Consider the following 26,667-nt stretch of genomic DNA (forward strand, 5'->3'; position numbering starts at 1 on the left):
TAAAGCATCTAAAGGTCTCATGAAATGAACCGTTTTTATTGCATTTCAATGAAGATCTCCACAAAGGATATATTTTAATAATACTTACATAGCAATAACACTGAAACAGCACAGATAGATAAACTAAACAGGCTTAGACACGTAAATGCAGTATCAAGTATGTGTACTAAATAAAGATGTTTTTAAATGTAAACATTATCTTCCCACAGAAACTCAAAATCTCTTCAGCCCTCACCTCAGGAGGGTCAGCAGCACCAGACCTTACATCAAGAAATGCTGCAGCCATCAACACTTACTTATCATGAACACTTGTACTGAACTTCTAAACTAAATACTAACACTGAGCAGATACTTAACACCATAAAGCAGATGTTGAAAGTGCAAACAGCAGCTACACATGCCCGACACAAAACAAGCAATTCCAAAATGAATATATCAGAATTTCTAGACAACCTGCTTTAAATCAGGTGCAGAAACAACACAAATACAGAAACGTTTTGTTAATAATGCATGTTCAAAGTTAATGGAGAAGCTGAGTTACAACTTGAAAAGGTAAAGTCAAAGTGGCATTTCATGCTTCATATCCGGGAATGAATTTTGAAATTCATCACTGACAATGCGTGCATTCACTGTGAATGTTATCTGGAGACACAGGTCTCCTCACTCTGGCTGCCAGCAGTTATTCAGTTGTTGAAATCATTTGAGAGGGTAGAAAATTAAGAAAATTTTAACTGATTATGAGCAAGAGGCAGCAAGATCCAACTGAGCCAGGAGACAGCCAAGAAGATTCCCCATGTGACACAACTCTCCGTCTATGTTCCTCCTTGGAACTTTTGTTAAAAGAAGTGCAGCCCATCCAGCTCAAGATCCACGGCATTGCCAGTAAATGGCTCTGAAGGGCAGCTCAAAGGATATCAGAAATGCTTGTTGCATTTGGAACAGAAGAAACCTGCATCATGAAATGCTCTCATCTGGTTCGACAGCAGAGAGGTCGCTCTCACTTACAGCAGTGCCAGCTGAGTGACAGCGGTTGGTTATTATTTTATTGTTTAACAATGACTGATTTCTATTCTGAGAATAAATACTGCCTGCGAATCCTGCCAACTAGTTCAGCCATCACACTGCACTGCAGGGCGAGCAAGTCATGGTGACACTAAGGACAAACACATTCGGAATTCATTCACTGCCAAATCCTCTACTAAAATACTACAACGCAACCAGAGTTTGGATGTAATCTATGTGGAAAATAATAGAAGAAAGCTTTCATCCATTGTACATAGCACCATGAATTAATAGATCAAAGATGGTTTAAAATCAAATATAATATTCCAGTTCATTTTTCTTGTCAACAGCTGGTTTTGTGCTGTTGTTTTTTATTTGAGCTTTTGCTTTTTGCTCGAGGTGTCAGACTCTCACTGCAATGCTTACACTAACAGCACTTCTGATACTAAGGCACACGTTCTGTTGTAGTGGAACAGCTGCTGCAGCGCACACAAGTACTATGGGAGCTCAATAAGAGGCAATGTGTGAGTGCTGCTAGTTTTGGAATTGCTACATTTCCATGCGATCTGCTGGGGTGGTGCCAGTTGGAATACTTACATGTTGAAGTACTACAGAAACATTCAGCATGCTTGGGGTAACATCTCACGTTACAGATAGACCAGTCTTGCTGCCAACAACAGCTTTCAAATATAAACCACAATACCATCTATGCATAAGCAAACAAACGCTGCATTCCTTGTTCAAAATAACACAATAATAACCAGGGTTATTGTGCATTTTCAACCACTGGCTTAAATAAAATGCCTTATACCTTCTTTTTTATATATTCAAATTTAAGGTACTTTTGAGCTGTCAAAAATATCCATCCTCCAAACAACTTCTCCGATATTTAGGCTGTACTCTAAAGCGTCTCTGCATGTAATCACAATGCCTTTTTTCTTCATGTATTTTAATGACTAAACAACAAATGCTTCCATTTCTACAATTCCTATTTCCAGACAACTTTTAAAAGTGAGCAATTAATTCAGAAGCACATAATGGAACTAATAGAGAACAAGAGAAAGACTGGATGTGAAAGGAAACAAGGGAGCAATGACTGTCTGGGTGCAGTGCTTTGTTGCTGCGGTGTTTGTGGCACAGACAAAATCATGCTTTATTCCTCCCCGACAAAAATGAATCCAGGACACTCACATCTGACCGGCAGGTGGGAACAACTCCTTGCTTTCTGCATTACTGGCAGTGCTCACACCAGATGGATTTTTCCTAGTTTCTCCCAACCTGCTGTGTACGCCATCAGACGAGATAGTTCCCATACATACACAGTATGTTATGTTACTATTAAGCCATCCTGTGAAGCAGGCATGCTACTACAAATACATTATTTGATCAAACCACCACTACGATGAGGTGTCTTCTACCATGAGTGCCTGCTCTCTCCATCAAATAAATAAACAAACAGTGTCTGCTTCAGTGAGGTTTAATTACCCGCCCTGGGACACGGACATTTTTCCACACCAGCTCTGTCTTTTGTCTTACCTGAGCAACATCTTCAAGTTTGTTCCATTTTAAGGAGAGCAGCAGCTTTGGCAGCGATTGTGGGAAGTTTTCACGGCAGTCGTATCGCAAAGTCCAGATGAGATCCATTTCATTCTCACAGAGCTGAGATAAAGGATCTCTTTCCATTATTTCTTTCAGCACAATATAAAATTTTTTACCACCTCGACCCTAGAAAACGAGAGAATGTTTTGATATATTCAGCAGGATCCTTGGAGCTCAGGTACCAGCAATGCTATACCAAGGAGAACATGAGATAGAAGGGGATGACAACTCAGCCTTTCCTTCAGAGAGCTGAACTGGTTCTAAGAGTCACACCGCACCTTGCAGCCATTCAGAACTCAGGCTGCAGAAGTCCCTAAAAAACAACTTCAGAGTTACGGTCGCTAGGTGGCAATGTTTCTGTTCTCCAGCTCCAGCGTGGAAAACTCATTCGGATGCACGTAGTTTTACTTTTGTTTTTCAAACCAGTAAATGTTATACACCTATAAGTAACTTTTTTTCTTTTTTAATTAAAATACAAAAGACACTTTTCCAGCAATAACCAAAGGAAGTATATTTGCTAAGTGTGCAAAGAAGCAGTTTTGCCTTCTCTCCCAGACCCATCTCTTCCAGACAATGTGCTGCTTTGTCTCTCTGAAATACTGATGTAAGCACTGATTCTCTACATCAGTTTGCATGAAAGCACCTTTGCAAGTTAACTCTTCTTTTCTGAGACATATTTGAGATTGAAAGAGTGGAAATTAAAGCAATGATATCAGCAACAACAGAATTGCAGTTATTTGACAAAGAACAGCCAAGGCGTTCTTTTGGAAGTCCAAAATAAGTTGAAAAAGAATGAATGAGAGTGAGTTCAAGGCAGTTCAACAAAGTGGCTTACGTAAGAAAATAAAGTCCATAGAATTACAGCTATTCGAGTAGCTGAATTATTCTATCTCAGATTGATGCAGAAGATAAAAAAAACACTCCTCAAAAGTGCTGCCTTGAGCAGACGCTTACCGCCATCGCAGCATTGTCGCTGCTTCGTGCAATCTCAGCTGCCTTTTCAAGTATCTGCAAAAAGACATTTTAAAACAGATCAGATTTACATATAAATCTGACACTGACATTTACAACCATAGGTAAGTCAATTTTGCTATCTTATAAGTAATTACAACTCTATCATATTGCATATACGGGGTATCATGTGCACTTCTATGGAACAAATAACCACAGTTCAGTGCTCTGCTTTTCCCGGTATCCTTTTTATATGGTATGAAGAGCCCTGAAAAAAGAAGTGTTCCAAAAAGCATCTCACACATCCGTACAAAGCAGTAACAGATCTGCACAGGACACAGGCAAAGTTGGAAGGTTTGCAGCGTTGCACTCAAGTTTAGCTTTTTAAAAGACCATTGGTATCGGAACGTGATTGTGCTGCTCAAGAGACAATGCACAGAGTATCTTAAAACGTTTACGTCTTCAAAGATTACATGGAGACTGTAAAGGCAGAGCACTGACATTATTACATACTGCAATACAAACAACTCCAGAAAGTAGGGAATTCGGTGACAAAAGCAGCTGGAGGTAAAGAAAAAACAGCTCTTTGCATATAAGCATTCTTGCTCACTCTGTCACATCTTACCTTATCAAAGGGAGGGTAATTAATAGGCTGTTTTGAATATTCTTGAAATCTAATGTGCAAAGCTGTTGCATTTTCAGTGTAAGGGTTTGTCTGGACAGTTCCCATCGGGTTTAACATTTCTTCAAGCTCATCTAAAACATTAGCAAGAACAATTAACATTAAATTAAAAAGATAACAATAACTTAATTGTGTCACTGTCTTTCAGTCCAAATGACTGACAGTGGTCTGCACAGCACCTCTCCTGCGCATGCCTCTCTGGAATAAACATTTCATACACTCTATATTCACAGATGCAAGACTTTCTCCTTCCAGAAGAAGCATAACACCAAAGGAACCCTGGATGCTGCTACCCTGAGCCAAATGCAGCTTCAGTCCCAATAACATCAGTCTCTGTAAGCCCACATGTACACTGAGCATGAAAAAGAGTAGAACGTGTTAAGCCTTTCCTTTCCCCTTAACACTAAAGCCAGATTAATACTGCAGTTCTCACGATTAAATGAAGAGTGACATGTAGATTTCAGACTGCTGTACGAATCAATCTGAACTTCAGGGAAGGAAGTCTCAAAACCAAACTTGTAACTCCATTATTGTCACATACAATGTAGGTCACCTGCTGCGTTTAAAACACCTAGCACAGGTAACCAAATGAAACCTGAGGTGCACTAAAAAAAGCCAACCAGATAACACTAGATTTCAATATGCATCTTGAGTTTCAAGTGACACTTTCAGAATACTGTTTTCAAGCAAGCTCTCGGTTGTCCTCCTGTCAGATAAACAGCACTTTCATGAAAGACATAAAAAAAATACACGTAGCAAAGAAATCATGACGAAAATTGCACACGCATGTAGCCAATATTCTATTCGATACCGCTCCTCAATCTCAAATGTTTCAAATACGAGTACAGTAATTAAACTTCACCTGGAAATGATGACCAGCTGTGCAGGACGAATTCTCCATTCTTCAGCTGTCCTTTGTAATCGAACACCATGGTATTTACCCAGGCTACAGGGTAGTGCTGTTAACAGAAAGAACTTCTATGTAGAAACTAAGATGGCAGGGGTTTGAGCGTGGGGTTTGTTTTCCTTCATCTTTAGTGTCGCTCTTTTTCAGGAAAGCAACCAAGCACGAGCACAGCTTTCACACACACTCTGGGTCCTTTGAGACAACAGGACTTAATTCTAAGGAGCCACTCTGCCAATCTAAGAACGCACATTGCTCTCAACACGAGTCCAGATGCTCGTACTTTTCCCCATCAAAATTCACCTTGAGTTCTAGAGATGAGAACACAACTAACATCTTAAAGTACAATTTGTTAAGGAGTCATTTGCCAACCTGCCTCAAATCAAAACATTCGTGTCTTTTTCAGTGTCTGAGAAGCAGGAAAATATTGTGGGGTTTTTTTTTGTACCAGGATGTGCAATCCTTCACACAGATACTTTTTCATTACCTTTCTTACTCATTTTTTATTCTTGAAAACTGAAGCGAGGGCAATGAAAGATTTCTGAATATCAAACATGTTACATAGAGATCAGAGGTACAAAAGGGAGAAAAGAAAAAGAACAAATTACCACTTTTCCTGCTTTCCTAATGGTTTGGTATTTGGAGGGATTCATTGACTTAGTTGACTTCTTAGTTTTAGTCTTATCCATCACAGCATAAACAGCAAAGCAGAGTCTTGCCATTCTTGGTAGATCACAGACATTTATTTCAAACTCCAGTACTTCATTCCAAGCATGGTCACTCCTCCCAGATATTTCTGTGCTGACAATAGTTTTACAAAGGAGCTCCGTACCGTGGAAAATACCAGCCCTAACGTGAACCTGCATTAAGGAAAATTAGAGAAGAAATATTAAGACCTGCTTCAGAAGCTACAGAATTCTGCATAGAATATAACACAGAACATACATGTTTATTTCTAACTTGATAACAAACAATGTTGGTATTTTAATACAGGTTAAATGAAGCCATGCTAAAGGAAATCTGCCGTCAGCCCAGAATCATCCCTAGACAAAGTCTCAGTAGCACCAACAGCCGATGCTCAAACAATGCCCTGCCTGATCACTCCGTGCAAAAACCTCCTACTTCAGATGAAGAGGCTGAACTCACAACCCAGGCACAAGTATTAGGACTGGGAGAACGCTCTGTGGTGAGTTATGCTCCTTGATACAGCTGCCATAGGAACATCCACTGTTAAAATGACTCAGTTAACTTGCATATAAATATAGATGATCACAATTTTTTTCCGAACACAATCAATCACTGAAAGGAAACAGTCAATTTAAAGACATTTACTTGAGTCCCAGCGAGATTCAGAAATTTCAGTTTCTCCTATTTTTGTCAGTCTTCACCACTATGAGCCAATGTGAGGTGAGAACAGCTACATGAACACCAATGAAATACACAGCATGCTGGAAAGAACTCTTACATCAGGAAATGTAACCGTGCATGTACGTGTACATACACATATGTAACAATTCATGTATATATATTTACAAACACAGTCAAAATTCCTGTTTCCACTCACAAGGCTTTTTTTTAATGCCTCTGTAATTACAGACCACAGCACTATATTTGTGCCTGGTTTTGCAGACCTCCATTTCTAAAGCCACACTGCCTCATACATCAACCCTGCAGCCATGGTCCGTTTAGCAGCACAGTACCATGACACGCACTGCATGCACACAGACGTCATGGCTGTAGTTTTGAAGGAAAACAAAAAGCAATGTGTATCATAAATAAAGCATCAGAACAAAGTATCAGAACAGCCAGCTTCAATGGCTAACTGAACTTCTCTCCAACCTACTTAATTAATTGCTGGGCAAATAAAATAAAGGAAATCAACGTTGTTCTACTTCACAAGCAAGTGTCCAGTAAGGCCTTAAAGTGTCAAAACTCCCCACGTGTTAACAGCTTGTGGTCTGTAACACAGGCAGCAGCCCACTCATGTGCGCTGGATAGCAAGTGATACTACAGCTTCTCCTGTGTGTCAGAAAATAAAAGGCAGATTGTATAGAAGCAAACCATCCACGCTTAGAAACACACAGAGTTTATTGTGGACTATAAAAAATACCCTCAGTTCCAATTAAAAACGTATAATATTTAATCTACTTTTGATTGTCAGATATTTAGGGAAGTTTGGTCTGAATAAGGTTATCTTGTATCAGTACTCACAGATACTTGGAAAAAAGACCAACATGCAAGTCGTGCCATCTGTAGTTACTAATAATGCTCTAATGCTCCTATCCAACTTCAGTCAATAAAGCAACAGTTTTAGCTAAGAATTAAGATTTTAAGCAATATAACGATACAATTAAGCAACAATGCGTGCACTTTTCCTCACCTGAAACCTGTTCAATTCTGCATTCACTAAATGTAGAAAAGCATTAAAATTAGTATCAGTGTCTTCTGAAACTGTGGAAAATTACTTACTTTGGCATTTTCTTCTGTATTTAGCTTATTACCCTTTAACAGAACAATCTTGAAGGGGCTGCAGATGTCCCATACACTCTGAGAAGGGAAAAAGATGCAAGTTTTCTCTTAACAGAATTATTACACACGCTAAATATTTTCAGCAGAAGCCATAAATATGAACTAAGAGACATCTGTTAAAATATGAATTTGAAATCTTAAAAAACAAGTTGTTAATCATAACTGCAAGAGCATCTCAGGTGCTCCAAAAGGAAAGGAGGACAGAAAAAACATCAAGTTGAAGATATTGGAGAGGGAGGGCAAGAAGAAAATACACTGCATTCGACTTGTTGTCTAATAATTACAACTCTCCAAATGTATTAGTTGCTCTGAATATATAGCTACAAATTAAAAGAACAAAACCTGTCCCCATTCCTTAGAATAACAACACACAAATTACAACTGTGTGATACGGCCATGGTAAGTTTAACAATGAAGGAAGCACTATATTACAAGTTAGACTTATCTGATGGCAAAAGTTGCCATCATTGAAGTGAAAACATCATGCAAGATATGAGGGAATACAAGAGACCACAGGTCACTACTGTCCAAGCCAATGGAGCCTTCAGATGCTGATGCTGGAGAATAGGGCTCTGTGCAGTAATCTCTCCAGGTGCAGGTAACAGATTATTATCTGCTCTTTTCTGGCCTGTGGTTAGAAGTAGAATCAACAGCAAAGACAGTGTGACAGCGGACCTTTCTGGGACACTGGGGAAGAGAGCAAGAGGGAGGTGAGGACAGGGAAGTACCCAAAAAGCTGCAAGGCCTGCTATGTCTGATGTAAAACTAGTGTGCATGGATATCAGAGACTCTCCATATTAACTTACAGTCGTCACTCTTGTTTTTTTTGGTGGTAGAGGAAGAGGAAGGTTGGATGATTTTCGGTTTATGGCAACTTCTATGGCAATCATTTCCTGCTCACACATTTTCTTTATGGTGCAACACTCGACGAGAGTCAGCTGAGGAAGGGTCCTGTTCATCACGCAGTTGTGTATATACTAAAAGCCCATGGAAAAGAATTAGAAACTAACAGAATATTTCTGCAACAACTTTCAAATCAAAGCAATTAGAATTTATTGCAAAGCCACAAAGGAAATGATGCACATTTGTTTTACGATTGGAGAGCAGAGCAGGCATGAGGGAGAAGCACACTAATGTTCAGCTTTGTTCACTATGCAATGGCATATGATACAAAGTGAAACTGTAGCCAAAGCCCGAGAGCACTGATTACAAGGAGTTACGGAGAGCTTTACATACCTGAAACTGAATTAAGGGATGATCACCAAAAACATATTCTAGCCTCCCGCTGACTTGCAGCACGTAGTCAGCAGGATCAATTTCCTCATCTTCTTTTCCATGGATAGTCAAACGTTTTCGGATTGCCAGTTCATTCAACTTGATGGGATTCATGTTAGGAGACACTTGAAAACTAAATACATCCTAACAAAACACAAAGAGGAACACCAGATATCAGCTTCCATAGTCAGACTGTGACTGCACGGATGTGAGGGGAGTGAAGAAAAGAGGGGTGGCACCCAATACCCACAGCATACAATGTGGAAAGACTCCATTTCCAGACAAAAATTTTCATCAGATCTTTTCATAGTATCTGCAGCTTTTATTTCCATCTTAAAAAGTTAAAGAAGTTAGAATTGTTTTTCAATTAGGGGGAAAAAGGTTTAGATGCACTGAATGTCATCACTCCTAATGTAAAAGAAGATATTTTGTGAAGTCTTTTGTCTCCATCTACCATGATTTGGAAAGGTTGATCCAGCAGGTTCTGTTTGCTCTTTTGTTTGTTGTGGTGGACTTCTGGGTGGGCTTGTTTTGTTGTTGTTGGGTTTTTTTCTTGCACACATCGTCACTCACAAACACATGAGCACACTAAGAGTAGTTATTTACAAACCAAGTGTTGCCTGACTTGCATTCCTATGACTCGTGTTGAACTTTATTAGCAAGAAGCTAAGTAAGAAAATCTAACTGCGCAAAGTCAGGCAAAAAGAGTTTTGTATTTCCAGCTTCTCCTGCTCAGAACTTTGCTGAGCAGCAAAGGCTTGTTCCTTGTTCCTACCACAGCTGGCAGCAGACAAAGAGGAATGAACCCTTTCCTTCCCACGAGGCTGGTGTCCTACAATGGCTAATCTAATTCAAAATAGCAGGTTTTTTACCTGTGTGCACATCACAGCAATGGCGATTAGTTTCCCTATCTTGTTCCAAAGCCAATTAGGTAGGTTTATAATTTCCTACTTCATTCCAAGTTGTCTTACAGTACTCAACGCAAGTAGTCCAGAACAGTTTAGTGCTCCAAACACCAGCTCCAATTTGAACTGTTAATAGCTTAGAAGGTCAGAACTGGTAGCAGAAGCATCTGAAATATTTGGAATGTTGGGAGCCCAAGCTGTTACAGTGGCAGGCAAATGCATTTTGAACCAACAGTAACTTCTGCATTCCTTTTATATCAAATGCATTCTTATACACAATACCTTCCTCGAGAGCTGACTAACACAGAAATTCTCATTGTTCCTGAAAAACGACGAGTCCTCTGCTATGCTGTAAACAACTGGAAAAGTTGTGAGGTTTCTTTTTGTACAAACTCCCACGTATCCCACATCAGATGGTGTTACTGATTACCAAATGCAATATTCATCTCTGCATTCAGTGTTTCCAGAGCCACATATAATTTTACAACTTCATTATTTTTTCTTAGTGTTAATAAAGATGGTATAGAAACGATACAGCTTTGCAAATAAAATTAGCTTCATCATTAGAACATCAATATCTAACAACTAGGTCAAAATGGGCAGCAAATACAGCCTATTATTACGTGCTTCTGAGATTCTAAGGCTTCCTATGCTGACCACAAGAAGTACACAATGTAAAAATGAGGAATCAAGCAGAAAAATAGCAACTTCACCATCAAAAAAAGCTATTTTCAAAATAAGCTATGGAGGTTGCTAGCTTGGCTACAAGAAACAAGAAGGTAATTTCAAGTCTCAGCTAGTGTTTCATTTCTCTCTGTGCATGTGCAGTTGAGGGAAAGCTAACTCTTATTTTGTATGCTTATTTCTCAACCTAATTAACAGCTCACCCTTAAAGATGTTCAAAAATGAACCACGAACAGAAAGAAGCCTGTTGAAGTTGGTTCTTCCCCATTCAGCATCTCTTGGGCCTAAACTCAATCCCTAGAGAAGTCACACAACTAATAGTTGACCAAAAAGGTCTTGAGAACTTTGAAGTGCGTTTTAGGTTTAAATGAACATAAAATAACACAAGATGTAAGAGCTGTACATTTCAATTTTAAAAGCAGGAAAGAGTAGAACTGTAATTTGACTTCACATCACAACTGTCCATTGGCTTCCACACTTTCAAAAGCCAAGGACCCTGGTAACATTATCATTCTATTTCACTTACATGTTTGATTGGCCTCACACTAACTCAGATCAGAATCAAGAACCGTACATCAAATACAATGAACATCCATTCCTACCTGGCAGTTATCAAAATGAATAGCCACTACAAGATTTCCACTATAGAGCTTATCTTGGAAGTTCTCTGGGACAACGGGTTCCTGTTCTGGTGGGTAAGTGTGCTTTAACCAGTCCATCCAGGAAAGACCCACAAGCGACTGAATCTTCTCCTCACTGATTCTCCGCATTTTAGCTCGAAAGTCGTTCACTTCAGGATCTTGTAAGGCATCGAACTCATGGAGACCTACAAGAGTTCAATCAAACAAAAGAACACCTCAACTGCTTAAGGTAAGGCTCTATAAGTGATTTTATTCAGACCCTCCAGCCAAAATGTCTGCTCATAAAAAAGCTGAGTTCGACATCCCTCTGTATATCACTGTATATAACTGTCCACATCCCCCTGTATATCAATGGAGTGTCAAAGTTATTTGCACAATTCCCATGCAACCTGTCTTAAGTGTCGGAACAGCAAGAAAAAATTCCTTGCTTAACATTAAATGGAAAATCCAACCTCACTCTGCTTTCAAAATAGATCAGGAAGTTTTAAGTCTCCCCTCGCAACGGCAAATGCAAACACAGCACTGTAAGTGCACCATAAAAACCACACATTGGAGTGTTTTTAAATCATTGTCTTCTCCGCTCAGCCCCTTAAAGATGCCATCTTTTTGATTTGTTTAAAAGGCAAAAAAAGAATAGTTGACCTGCAGACAGATCCACTCGTTCTTGACATTTCCTTGTGATTAAAATAAACCTTCTACTCAAATAAAACTGATAGGACTGAAAGTTCAACCAATCCAAGTCCAATGAAATTCCTTTTCCAAAACATATATAGAAAGAATACACAGTGAGAGTCCCCAGCGAATGTGAATTCTTCAGCCCATAAGGAAGTTCAGGAAGCACAGAATCTGCAAGTGTGGGTGTTTTTTCATTTCTCCCAAGCTGATGGACGCTGCCCAGATTACACAAAGCACCAGATACTGTTTGAGAACAAAACAGTACGTTTAAAAGCACAGAAAGAGAAATATTCCAGCAAAGAACGTGAATCTCAGAAGCTGTCAGAGTACGTCTGAGCAGCTGAACTCCTGCTTCCATTGTTGGCTTTAACAAACGGGCAGACAGCGCACTGCTGAAATCTAAACAAAACCTGCCGTCCTTATAAAGGAGCTAACAATGGTTCATTGTTTCAAAACAAGAGGTGTGACCTCATGCGACCCCGTCAATCTTTATTGTATAACCACAGTAGATTGAAAAGATGAAAATTCTGAAATAACATCAAGAGTTACTGAGAAACCCTTAAAAATAGCTTCCCATTGTTTGCTGAAAACCAGTGTCACAGTGGAGAGCAAAGCCGAGGATCACACTGCTAAGCAACTCAGAAATCACGTATACCAAACTCATAACAATTCCCAGTTCCCTCTGCCTATGCAACTTCTCATTAGGCTACTTGTGGGAGCACTTTCAGGGATTAAGCGTTCCATCACTTAGCAATAACATTATAGATTTTTTCCCCCCAATCTAATCCCCTCATCTAATGAGATAAGGCTTTTGCTCTTGACTGATGTAGTTACACAACACCGTGCTGAACTACAACACAGAGAGTAGCATCTGTCAACTTCCAGATGCGCCATCTTTAGTATTTAAAATTGTTTTAAATTTCATCAGACAAAAAGAGAAGAAAAATGTGTTTTTTCCCCATTTCCTGCCCAACTACAACCCGCTTCTATAAAACAAAGTTTTCAAAAAAATACAGAGGAAAGTAAATGTAATTACCTTTGCCTATGAGAACACCTATTTTGGAGTCCAACTTCTCTCCCGGATCACAGTTCCTTGTCACTAGTTTCAGGACAGGAAGAAAGGGCCTGACGTCACAAAGTCTCCGTGTTTCATCTTCTAGTTCTTCGTGTACAGCCGTCTGATTCACACATGAGAACATGTAAGAGTCAATCTCCATGAGGAGATGGAAGAGCGGGTAGCTGTGTGCCTGCTTCCATAACAGCTGGAAAAAAAACAGTAATAAGAAGAGTGATTGGTTTTTAGTATCCATCTCATGGTTATTTTTAAGCAGCAACTAATGTGCACAAACATCCCAGAGGTTAAAAAACACACAGTAACACAAATCATGTCAAATTGCCCGCTGTCTGTAGAAGCTCCAGGTAAATGTATTTGTGAGTTATTTGCAGGCCACCAAGACATGCGAGTCACCCATGCAGCACTCAACAATGCTTCACTGAACCGAGTGTCTACATAGTAGATCACCACTCACCCAACACCAATATAAGCTATATCAAATTCTTAGCAGAAATCACAATTGTAGGTGAAAAGAACTGTTGTTATATAAACACATACATAAAGGTGAGAATTACTTGGTCTGAATTGTAGAAGTTTATATTTTATGGACTTGTTTCTTAAACTTCACTTGAAACAGGAGCTGTAGGATCAACAATGCAGCGTCAAAAATCTTGCATGAAAAACATCCTTCCCAAAAATAAGAAGTTGAACTGAACTACTACAGCAAAGTGAGAACATCTGCATGTGTCCATGGGATCTGCACAACCGAGGCCGCCTTCCCATAAACATAGCCCAGTCTAATTGGCCTCGTTGGGCAAAAGCCTTTTCTTTTTTTGGACTAGAATAAGACTTCCCACTTCAAAGATATGAAAAGACACAAAATCTATGGGGTTCTTTTCTGTGTTATTCTCTAATTGCTAATTATATCAATTAAAAATCTGGTGGGTTTGTTATTGATCTTTATACATACGAGCTAATTTCAATTTCTGAATATTAGTACTTATCATAACCTTAAACACTATAGGATTTACAAAGATGAAGTTCCCGAAACTTGAGTGCCACTGAAATCAGCCGCTTGCTGCCACACACAGTATAATTACAGCCAGTGGTAGAATTTCAGTGCTTACAAAAAACGAGCTCTTAAAAATTCTTCAGCTCTCAAACAAATGGCCATTTGTCCTTTTTTTCCTCGTGTTTTCATCTTTACAGTTTCACACGAAGCATAAGGAGTTTATCCTATTTCTCAGGTCCTCTATTTATAAATGCCATATTCTCCAAGTAAGACTTGTCACAGCAATGTACTGGGGGCAAAGCTGCTAACACAGCACGCTGCCTATACTGTGGTTACTGTTTAGTTTCCAAACCCATTATTTCCATGAAAGAGCTCTGTAATATAGACACAATTAACATTCCTTCTCTCTGCAAGAACAACTGGGCAGCAAAAAAAGTAAAGTTCTGCTGTGTTGGATCCCAGTGCCTAATTCCACCTTAACATTGACCAGGTCATTGGCAGTAATAGGTCTCTAAGTGTGCATTTATTCCTTTACACGCCCTATTCCCTCCCCTCTGCTCGGACTTATTTTTTAGAGGCAGCTTTGGAGGTAACCCACAACAAGAGCAGCTTGTTGGGAAGGTGAATCCAGAGGAAATTCCTCGAGCAGTTTTTTTGCCACTTCAGCTACTGGCTTCAGTTTTAAAGAAGTGGAATTCAAGCCAAACTGAGTTACTTTAAGTAGGACTGTTATTTACTGCAGGCAAGACAACAGAGCTTGATAAATAACTCATTCTCGGTGTTGCTGGGGCTGGGAAGCAAACAGAGATAGATACTCCATCCCGTTTTCAGTGATGTCCTCTGCTGTCTAGTGATGTTCCATTAACATTCACTTTCAATACTGAGGTCTATGAATTAGCAAACATGAGCACATTTTCCTTTGAAAACATCCTTGATTCTTGTCACCAGCCATATTGAATCCGGACTTTGAATCTTCCATTTCCATGCTTAAGTTCACCTTTACTTTTCAAAAGTTGCCCTTCCAAGTGATTTTATTACCCAAATTCCATCCTTCACACTGCCCAGAAAGGAAAGATGGGCTGAAGGCACCACACTGGTCCCTCCAAAGGTCCATCTCCATGTTCAGCTCTGCCATTTATTCTGTTTTTTACTCAGGGATATACCCAGCTTAGACATCCCCTCACACACTTCTTTTTTTTACTACAGAGGTGATTTATTCTACAAAATGTAACTGCGATAAAATGAGAGAAGTCTTTCTTCAAATAAAATTAGGGGTCAGTGGAAAAAGGTCATCAAGCAGCAATGCTTTATGCTGCGTCCCTCTGCTGTGACACATCCAGATAAGAACGCACGTCGATTTTTCCCTCAGTCCTGACAGTAAGTTTGATCAGCTCCTTGTTTATCAACTTTATTTCGAACGTTTTCACAGTCAAAACAGAACAGCAAATTCACAGAATTCATGTAGCTTCAGATCTATGTTGTATCACATCAGTAAGGAGACCAGCACGGAAGCATAACACTCCTCAGCATTATGAACACAAGCTTGGAGAACGCGCAAGATTTTATTGTGAATGGGTGTTACCCCCTGTCGAGTATTTGAAACACTCCATAAACAAGAACAGATCGAATCCACTGCTCAAATCTGAATTCAAAATACCTTGGAATTATAGAAACCAGATTTGATTAATTCCATCCCTTTAGAGTGACACAAAATACTCCCTGGATGAACTGTTTGTAACACTGTCTTTCAAAATAGAAAATCCACAGTATCGCATCCCAAAAGAATTAAAAGCATCTGAAACAAAACAAAAGGGTCAGAGCCCTTCTTTGGTAAAGAAAATTGTTTCCTCTGAACAAATAGACAAGGATTTTTCACACCCATTTTTCAGAAGGACCCCTCACACAGAAAATCAATCACAGATCTCACTCTTTTTAAGTGATGTCCCAACAAGGCACTTCTTCACTAACTCAAGCAGTGGCTTTATAAGGCCACCATTGGTGTCAAACAAAAGGAGCAGGAACACAACATATCACTTCTGTATCAACCATCACATCAGACACAGCATCTCCTGTTTCTGCACTAACCAGAAAAATGTTACATAAATGCACAACGTACGAATAAGACGTTAACAAAAGGTTTAGAGATAATGACTCAGTATTAACGCAGAGCAATGTTAATCTCTGCTCAAGTGTAACCATCAGTGAGAAATTATTTCTCCATACCTCGACGTCTGTTCAGAAACATCCAAAGCCCTCAGACACGTACATCTTCACCAGTCACACTGCCATGAATGCACCTCTAATTAATTTTTTATGCTTACCCAGATTCGCTGCTTGATTTGCCAGAAGGCACATGAAAATCAGAACCAGAACTCATTTCAAGTAAAAGTTAATTGACCACTTGGTATTACCTGTTTAATATGAGATATAGTGGCATCTCGAGGGACATCCAAGTTGATGTAGATTCCAGTGGGCAATAGGAAGTCCACGGATATTGAGCCATCAGCGCCAATCTGTGAATCCACTGCCCAGATGTCAAGGCTGTCTGTCACGGCAGGAGGCATTATGGGATCTCAGCAATATCATAACCACATGGCCTTTGGAAAAAAAGAATTCAATTCAGTGTACTTAACCTTCTATAATTAGACACACATTTTGAAGCTTTTGGAAAGTTTACTTAAGTCTGTTAGCGCGGTTCAGCTCACAAGTCTGGGGTTTCAAATGCCAATACTGCAAACACATCCACATCGTCCTACTCATTAATTCCATTTAGTATAGGAAGAACACTTACCTGGTAAAGCACTCATGTGGTGTTTAAAATTAAGTCTTAATGATGTAAAAGTACATTAAAAAAGACTAAGCAGAAGCTAGCTAAAACTCAGTCTGAAATTCATCTTGAATTTTCTCTGAAGCCACCTCCATGAAACACTATGGAAACAAACTTCTTGGAGACAATATAGCAATATTTAGTATGAAAGTACATCGTTCTGTAGTTTTGAACTATCCAATTTATGATGGTTGTTCACAAACATGGAAAGAGTGCCTAATTCAACTTCAAAGCCTATATTAGGAGTAGGAAAATCTTCAATATCTTGTTAGAAAGAGACATTTCCCTTCAGAAACACTCATCTCCTTCACTTCACCTTTAAAGGTGAAAGCAGATCATCTCCTTTGAATTTAACTCACTGTGTAAACTACATCCACCAAGGGCGGGGAAAAGCTTTTGTATGATCTGCTGCAATGCACTTCACTGGCTTCCTGATGAGTTGCTCTTTGTACTTCAGGTCATTTTTCATTACCCTTAGTAGTACTGCCAGACTTTCTGACCTTCCAAGTCTTGTATTTTCAGTTATCCTCTAAAGATGCGTTTTCCTGTTGATCACTATCTACTCAAGTTTTTAGCCTTCTCTGCTCCTCAGCTGACAGAGGGATGGGAAGTGCTGTAAATGACTGCTGTAAATCACTTCTAAGGACAGAGCAGACTAATGCTCTACCTAACTCTTGCTGGACAACAACAGACAAGAGAAACAGTCATTCTTAGCCCAGCATGCCTGCAGTAACACCACACACCACCAGCACCAACCAGCTGCAGCAGTGAAATTCCTCATCGGCTGTTAATATCCTGTACCCATCAGTAAGTGGTAACTACTACTGATCATTTTTAAACGACCAGTACAATCCAACTCACCACACGTTCGCTTTGAAACCATTCATTTTACATTTGAGAAATGTGCAGTACCAAAAGAGGGGTGGCAAGGAGGAACCCAAACCTCTACCTGCCACCTAAATACCCTGGGTAATAAGACCCATTCCAAAGCTTCCCCCCCTCTCCAAGCCTTACTGCAGCTTGAGGGCTTACAGGAGCACGACTACTGCCAACACATCTTATTACTATGGCTCTCTTCATATTCTGCTTGTACTGGATAAAGGGCTAGTAGGGTTTTCATTAAAAACAAGCAGGAAAAAAACCCATCTAACTTTCAGAAAGCAGAAATACGTAAGTACAAATATTTTTACTCAATAGAAGCAACAATTAGGAAGTTCCTATTATTATCATCGGCATCAAATAACTGTTATCATCAGGTTCTCATTTCCAATAAAATAAGAATTAAAATAATAACAAATCACTGAACTGCATCAGATTGAAGCCAAACAAGATTTGTGCGGGATCGAGTGATGAAAACAAGTCAGGCATGAAAATACCTGATCTTAATTACCACATTAATTACAAATCCACCCCTTCACTCTTCCATGGCTGTGGAACACTCACCATGGTGAGAGACCTCTTAAGCTGTCTATAGGAAAGAAACAAAATTTCATCCCATCATGCAACACACAGCGCTATTAGAACAGCGCAGCATCCACCCCAGAGCTTGGAGCACAGTCCTTTATCAATCAGCATGTCTTTAACAAGAGGGTCTTTAAATGGAATGTCATCATTCAGCTGCTTCTACTACAGCAACTCTGCCAGAGCTCTTACAATAGCAGCCACAGGAAAATTCATTGGCATGATCTAAAACTGAAGCACTTTCATACACGTGTGCATGTATTTCTGTGCTCAGTCTACTTTTCATAGCATTCTGTGGTCACTGTGGTATAAGAAACTGGTATCACCTCTATAGAGAGTTAACAGGCACAAAAAGAGGAAACGATATTAATGTGTAATAAGTTATTTCATCTGTAATTTCTATTTAAATTCAGCATAAGATTGTGTCTATTGCCGTCCTGTTCCAGATGTGTTCCATAAGATTTGCAGTTGTTCAAACCGCGTTAATGCACCCATGGAAGCTTAAAATGTTCTAAGCAGCCAGACTCCAAAATGCCATTAGTATCTTCTAATGTAGACAGCATGAAGGCTGAGGTTCCTCGGGATCTGCTTACAGTCACTGATTTTCAATACAGAAGTTAGAAACTTGTAAAATTCCATTTGGAGGAAGAGCAGTTGTTACACCAACTTGGCAACAAGTATCGAACCAATGACTGCTTGAATTCACTATGGCAAAGCCCAGCACCAAACGGTATGGCTGGTTTCTGTTTGTGTTTTTTAGTTAGTTTGCTTTAAGCCACAGATATGTGACAGCATGCAAAACTTCCCACACAAACTGTAAGCTTGCTCTGAACTTTGACTTGCACATAAATTATGTCCTTATACAGAGACAGAGCACAAAGCTGCTTACTTTGCATTTTACTATACCAATAGAAAGAGCTGCTTAGACTAATGGAAAGAAACAGAACACAGCTCAGTAGGACATCTCCAGAATGAGAAACAAAACATAAGACTCATCTTCATATCTACATATTTAATATCCAAAAACTAGAAGACCTACAATCAGATTTGTGAACCAAGACAACAGCCTGCAGGTTTCCCATCTATAGGTCTTGTCCCTGGTGCATGTATCCAAGTATTAAAACTGAAGTGGAACAAATTTCCTACCAGCTTCTAGCACCCGGATGAGGTCTGCACAGTGCCATACAACAGGTGTGTGTCAGGTAACTACGGCCTTGCAACAGTTTTATCAATGGCTCTAACTGATAAAAAGTCACACTGCCCTTAGCAAGATCTGAGAGCTGATCCAGATGAGATTTTAGGTATTATTTTCTTTCCAGCTTGGAGCCAGCAGAGCCTGCAGGCTGGCACACTGCTTCCCACAGCCAGCTGTAGTGACACAGAGCTGGGCGTGGGGTAGGGCGACCTCCTGGCACAGCCACGTGTCATGGAGCAACGCTTCCTGCTGCCTTCAGCTGTGAGAAAGGATTCCCAGCCAAAAGCAATTAAAGCATTAAATGCCTGCACAAGATGAATACTTCTCAATAGCTCAAGTAAGGACTCCTGCAGAGCGTGAGAATTTCTCCTGTGAAATCAATGTGAAAGTTACAGAATTTGTCTTTTCTCTGTACCGTGACCTCGATCACAAGATAACCAGATAGTTCAAGGCCAACAGACCACAGGCTCTAAGAGCTAACCAGCACAGCTGTGTGTTCGCAGGCACAGGGTTTGTTGCTGTTGTTCTCATCCTATTGTGGTTTCTGTTTCCAGATGACTGACCACATCCAGGCAGACAGAAGACTACTAGAAGGCTCTAGTAGTGCTGAGTCCTATTCCAGAAGCCAACAGCTCTTGGTGGCTTTGTAGCTGCACCCCCACGCTCACCAGAAGAAACACTTCTCAACATCTCATGATCAGAGAATGAGCACCAGCAGGCTGCTGATTCGCTGATCGCTAAGAGGGCTGCAGGAAAGGCGATGCTCAAAGCAAGGTAAGCACAGCATATCTGTATGCCAGCCACTTCTTTTCTTCCCTAAGCAAAACGTGGCACTGGAGGGGTGAATGCTTGGGCATGCAGTCTTTGTAAATAAAACATGGACAGCAAGACAGGCATTGGCAAAACTGCTGAACATTACGGAACATTCAGGAACAAAACCCAGATGTTTGTACATCCTCAGGTATTACAAAGACATCGTTTAGACCAATAGATCGTAATATCTGAGAAGGTAGGGGTAGAGACTTCATTAGGCTGTCCTGAATTTGGCTCTTGCCAAACAAGAGTTCTAGCACGCTCAGAGAGCAAACCTGCCACAAGGCCCTGCAGAAGACCAGATACAGACTAACAATGCAATGAACTCACAAAATGTGCGTAGAGAATTTCTAGAATGCCACTGCTGGTTGGTTTGTTTGCTTTCAAATGAGGGCCACCAAATGGTAAAGCAGGCAGCCTGGAGAGGCTGCGTATCTCCATCCTGGGACACGTTCACTAGACAAGAGCGGGCAGGACCTGAATGAGTGTTGAAGCTCAAATTCAACCTAGAGATCGAATGGCAATCCATACAGAATTTCAGCAAACACAGTAGAGAATGGTGCATTATGCAGGAAAATCATTGCTCCTCGTTTAATTGATTGAAGAGATTTCAAATTGTATCCAGCCCAGAAAAAACAAGCTAAAATTAAAAGCTGGCTTCACATGCTTTTATAGTTCCTCTTTTGTCCACTGTTATCTCACGGCATTTCTCCACACTTCCCTTTTCCTCAATCATAAAATGGTATTTTCTCTGAGATGCATTTAAGATTATTCAGGAAGGTCTTGGGATTCAACCAGCACAACTGGTGCATCAACACCAACGCGGGTTAGCTGCCTTCTGGAAAAACAACATCTGTGTTGGTTTACAGATATGGAAAAGAAAAAGAATCGGGGCTGGGGGCTAGAGGATACCGCAGGGCTTTGTTTCAAAGGACTGCCCACAAATTCAGGGGGTTCATAAGCAACAATCAACATTAATCTGCATTGGGTAACTTCTTCTAAATCCAACATAACTAAAACAAAGGCCAAGTTGTGGAATATCAGAGAACATCATTAATTAGAAGCTTCCCTTACATTTACCATCTGACAGCAAATCCCCCAACATTTACTTTTAAGGCATATTTTTTCCATTCCAAACTAAAAAACTGACAAAGTAAAATCCAGCGCAACATTTGATCTGTTATCCTGGAGTGTAATAAAAAAGAACAGAAGCTGCAAGAAAGCTGGTGGACACAAACACCCACATAACAGCATTGGAGATACGTTCTGACACCTTCAGCATGACCTCACAGCAGTCAGCCCCTGGGGCTGCCCCTCAGCACCAAGCCCAGGGAAGTGCAGGGGCAGAAGCCACTTGTGTGCCAGAGGTTGGTTTCCATATGAAATAAGTTTCATCTACCCATCCCTTCATTTACTATTCCAAACAAAGGCATATTTTAAGGGCACCAATATCTACAGCTTCTTGGGTTAAAAGTAATTAGGTCACAAAATAAACTCCTGAACACAAAGCTTGATTTACTTTTGTTTTCACTAATGAGTATTTGCAGGGACGGAGGACAAATGGCAGAAAGTCACTTGTTTTGATTCCATGGAAGCTGAGAGCGCTCAGCTCAACCAGCTTTCACAGCTATTAACAACTGCTAGGAACCACACTCCAAGCTGACCGTGGCTGTGATCAATACACCCATTTATCTACTGCCTCTATCACATGGCAGCCAAAGGGCTTTAAAAAAAGCCTTGCGGCAGTGAAAGCGGCTGAAAAAGGGCCACCCCATCCAGACACACACAAACGGCGTTGAAACAGTATCTTACTGTCCCAAACGGACCAGAAAACAATCTGACCACAGTAATTTTCTAGGAAACAGTAGCAGCACAGCACATAGTCTAAGCAGAGGAAACACTGAGCGCTCACACAACGTAACCTTTGTAATCATTTTTCTCACTAGGTAAACACTGATTGCTACAAAAAGATGAGCACACATCCCAGAGCAAATAAGGGAAGAGAATCTAGCAGCGCTGATGGGAAGAAATAGGAATATGCAGGAGGGTTTTTGTCCTATGAAACTTTGGAGGTGATTTAAAATAAATAAATGGAAAAACTCCTCGTGTATATCTGATGGAATTTAATCTCCTTCCGAAGCCGGGCACACAGCAGCTCAGTGTGCACGTTGGTGGCTCTGAAGAACTGCCATCCTCCTCTGCTGAGATAGTCACCATGTCACAGATGTGCCACAGCCTCTGAGCTGGCCGGATCTGATGGGCTCGCAGCTGGAGTCATCACAGAGTCATCGCCGACTCACAGGACCGCGTGGGTTGGCAGGGACCCGAATGCCCATCCAGCTCCAGCCCTGCTGCACCGCTGAGGAGGTGTCTTTCAGCCCAAACCGCTTACAGATTGATAAGAGAAATTCAAACAGCTTCATTACAAGTCCCTAAATTAGCAAAGCTAAGATTTTCCACCCCGGGAATGTCATAGTTATTATCTATGATAAGAAAGATTTGAAGAATTCAAGACATCTCCTGCACAGCCTGGGAAGTTATTTTTAAAGATCATGTGTTACTATAAATGTTTCCCAGCGGTTCACTTCAACTGCAACACAAGCTGGCCCTATGGAGTGGAAAATTAAGTGCCCATTAAGTCAGGATTCCTCCAGAAATCAGAACAAAAATACCACCATTTGATTTCCTAAAAATATCTACATAAAAAGCACAAAGGGCCTTATTTAAATGCCATTCCCTTGCGGTGCTCAGAGTGGTACCAAGAGCAGTTTTCTCAGCTACCCAAGCTTAGATTCTCTCACTCTCCTCACGAAGTACAGATAACTCTCCACAAATAAGGAAAAAAAAGAGAATTACTGGGGCCTTTTGCTGCAGCCCTGATAACTTTATCTGTTCACCTACTGGAGCTTTACTTGCTGGCGTTCCTCTGCTTGTCTCATGGCACGCTGCAATAAGTCTCATGCTTCTGATAGACTTCAGGCAACTCACAGGCAGTGAGTACTATGCTATGCACAGCGAGTACGAAATACCAAAGCAATGCAGTTGTTTCTCACAGCCAGTTCATACACAGAGATATGCAGAACACTCTGGCCGCAGGGGTGTTACTTCCAGGATCCTGGCAGACAAAATCAAACGTAGCAAAGAGGTGAGCAGAGCTGGCACATGGGAAGTAGCACTGGGCAGGTAGATGGGACAGGAGGAGAAAGAGCTGAAACTTAACCTGGAAGAGAAATGTCACTGTAACACAGCGGGCTGGAAAGCAGTTTCTCAGGTCACATACCTGAACATAAACAACCGTGGGGTTTTGTGCTTATATGAAAAGACAGTATGATGTATCTGCAATTAATCTAAGAAGATACATTAAAATCTGTGACTTTATCAAATTCTACAACGTGTATCCTCTCCACTTCTCCCCACACATTCCATTTCTAAGCAGGAATTGTGCAAGATGATTCTTCGTAGTCAAATGAAGAAGTGGGAAATACTAATTATGCTCCCTAGTTTTTTCTTGGCTGTTCTCTCATTCAGAATAATTATCTGTTCACTGTAAATAAGGAGGAAAATATATATGCAAATATTTAATTCTAAGGCATCTAACTGTGGATATGGTTACTTATTAATCTCATTTCAAACTGTATAAATGGACCTAATCCATCCAATTTCACCAGCAGCCAATCATTCCCTTCAGCTACTCAAACATCACATCTCTGAGGTATGAGCTAGATAACTGCCTTCTGTAAAAGAAGACCAGAAATTGAGATTTCCCCATATATAGGTAACTCTTCACACAGGGACTAGAAGATTCACTTTTCAATTAGTTCTGATACATCCAGAAAGAGGAGTTACACTGAAATAATTAAAAACAATGAAAAATTAATTAGCGAGGAGTTCAGTTTGTTCCTAAAAGGAGAGAGCACAGACCAAAACACAGCACTGTCACACTAGTGGGCTTCACCTAGGCTTCAAATACAGCGATGCCATGCATTCTGAAAGGCAGAAAAATGCCCTGTAAGGGGATGGAGCAGATGCATTGGTCCAGACGTTCTCCCTGAAGGGGTCCATTTCTTGTGGAGATCCATTTTGCCTGACTTTCTGCTTTCCACCAGCAGCTGTTCTCTTGCAGTACCTGTGTCAGCGTCAGCCCTATGGTAGTTGACAGTCAGATGCCATATGAACAGGGCTGCTCAAGGATGAACAAGCACTGAAAGAAATGCACCAACACAAGCCTAAAGCAAACACCCAGATATGTTTCATGCAGCTAGCATGACATTTATTTATAAAGACAACATGAAGTACAAAGCCATGTAGTAGAAAGGAATAATCCTGAAAATTGCACACATCCAATATTTCTGTCACGTGAATAATGTTAGTAATGCTGAAAGCAGCCCTGGCCACTCATCATAAGGACCAGAAATAGCAAAGATAATCTAAGAATCGCAGAACAGCTTAGGCTGGAAGGGACCTGTGGGAGCCAGCCGGACCCACCCTTGGGCTCAGCCCCCAGGTGGAAGCGCTCGGGGCAGCGCCGGTCCCGGCAGCCCTCGGGGACGGCGGCCACCACCAGGGGGCGCTGCAGCAACGCGGCGGGCGGGGCGTGCGGTCGCCGCACGGAGGTGCGCATCGCCTGCCCGGTCCTAACTGCGCGTCCACGTGCACGGCCCGCGCTCCCGTCAAATGACATTCACGGAGCGCACAGCACGAGTCAAATCAGCTGCAGACAGAAAAATATCCGGATTTTCCCCCATTTCTAACCTCCGCGATAACGTTTAGATACCTCACAGCTGATGCAAATAAGGTGCGGGGAAAACCATTACATTCCCCATCTCAAGCAACTGAAGTATGCAAATAAAGTCACACTGTATCAGTACCTAAACGTCTGGGAACCTGGTACCAAAGCACACAGCTCACGGCCAGGCAGCTAAGCTTCTTCATACCATAAATGAGACGCAGATGTCCCAGCCTGTAATTCGCTAGAGCCAGAAGTTAAAAAGACTTGGTAAAGAAAGAGACATCTGAGATCCACCCATTGGAGACTTCTGCTAGTTTGGTGCATGATGGAACTGCAATATGGGAAAACATTGCCACCAACAGCAAAAGCCATCATCCCTCCTCCCGTCCCCAGCTAGTGCCACAGAGATATTGACTTGCGGGATCAAACTCTATAATCCAGAGACCACAGCCTGGCTGAGCAACAGGTAAGGCAAACAACACCCTATGTTGCCACTTCAGTTATAGCTCTGGTCAGATTCACAGTGCAGCTCATTGCTTTGTGAGAGGAGAAAAGGAGAGAGAAATAAAACCTGTGAGGTTGTACCTAAAAGCAACCCTCCAGGAGAGGACTCAGAGCTCCAGTCCCTCTTCTTGCAGTGGGTTCTGGTCACCAAGTGACAGCCCATGCTGGGGGAAGGACACTCTCATTCACACTCTGTAACACTTTGCAAATTAGAATACAAGTCTCCTTGCCCTAAAGAGTCAGCAGACAAAACGCACAGTGACTCGGGGCTAATGGAGAAAGGGCATATTTGGCACTTGGCACATTGTAAGCACAGCTGCCTATCACATTTGAAGTGTAAACACTGTGAACCTAGTCAACGTTCTTGTGGCTCTTTTCATTAAGAAAAAACACCCGGCTTCACAAAAGAGAGAACATGTTTACTCCCACAGAACAATTTAATCCGTCAAAAAGGAAACAATAATTACTTTGTATTTAAAATGCTGATAAATAAAAGATCAAAGCCGCACGCAGATGGTCAGATGTAGAAAGCTACAGAGAAATCAGATGTCAGATTCCACTGGAGATGCAGACAGGGCTTTCAAATTTGCCAGCAGCATGAGGGTTCCATGTACTGATGGCTGCAGTACAACACATCCTACTCAAAGCCACACCCAGAACACACAGAGAACAAAAAACAAAGTGAAGACTACCCAGATTTCCTGAGATACAACTGCTACCAAGGCTGTAGGTGCTGCAGAGTCCAAAGGAACGCCCATTGCAACGGACTGACTGGGATGAGTACGGAGTTTCTGACTTCCTTGATGTTAACAGCCGAACATCTGGGCTACTGATTCACAAACAGAAAATGAATAAATCTGTAATACTTACTCCGGAGAATCTGTTCCTGTTTCAGTCTCACTGTATCCTGAAGTTACTTCTTTTAACCATTGTTTTCTAACTATTAATCCTGTTGTCTCAGAAGGTCCTACAGCATGACCCAAATGCGACCTAAGAAAGAAAAGCAAACAATGTAATTCACAAAATGAAAGTTCAAGCGATTCAGTTTGTTTAGTGCCATAAACTGCGTGTGCAGCAATATCTAAGCACACGTTTTGTCTCTTTTCAAATACAATGACATCACATTCGCATCACAAAATCTAATCATTACATGAATGCCAAATCCTCAAAGAAAAGGAAAAAACAAAGAGGGAGTCATTTCTAACAGTGTAGGTATAATGACAAC

General features: G+C 40.9%; 1 protein-coding gene across 4 annotated transcripts in view; it reads right to left on the reverse strand.

Moving 5' to 3' along the window:
• The window catches only part of PIK3CB (phosphatidylinositol-4,5-bisphosphate 3-kinase catalytic subunit beta), a 76,053-nt gene that overhangs the window by 16,288 nt on the left and 33,098 nt on the right, over positions 1-26,667 (reverse strand). For 3 of the 4 annotated variants that reach the window (XM_072344868.1, XM_072344869.1, XM_072344870.1), the window contains 12 exons: positions 26,313-26,432; positions 16,325-16,510; positions 12,884-13,109; positions 11,134-11,357; positions 8,904-9,086; positions 8,474-8,644; positions 7,608-7,685; positions 5,747-5,998; positions 5,097-5,193; positions 4,178-4,308; positions 3,556-3,609; positions 2,539-2,727 (listed from right to left, as the gene is read on the reverse strand). In XM_072344868.1, the coding sequence (XP_072200969.1) occupies positions 2,539-2,727; positions 3,556-3,609; positions 4,178-4,308; positions 5,097-5,193; positions 5,747-5,998; positions 7,608-7,685; positions 8,474-8,644; positions 8,904-9,086; positions 11,134-11,357; positions 12,884-13,109; positions 16,325-16,477 (1,758 nt within the window). In that variant the 5' untranslated portion in view covers positions 16,478-16,510; positions 26,313-26,432. The remainder of the gene's footprint in view (positions 1-2,538; positions 2,728-3,555; positions 3,610-4,177; positions 4,309-5,096; positions 5,194-5,746; positions 5,999-7,607; positions 7,686-8,473; positions 8,645-8,903; positions 9,087-11,133; positions 11,358-12,883; positions 13,110-16,324; positions 16,511-26,312; positions 26,433-26,667) is intronic. The other variant, XM_072344871.1, reaches the window with a different exon arrangement.

The sequence above is a fragment of the Excalfactoria chinensis genome, chromosome 9, assembly GCF_039878825.1.
Source record: "Excalfactoria chinensis isolate bCotChi1 chromosome 9, bCotChi1.hap2, whole genome shotgun sequence".
Classification (NCBI taxonomy): Eukaryota; Metazoa; Chordata; class Aves; order Galliformes; family Phasianidae; genus Excalfactoria; species Excalfactoria chinensis.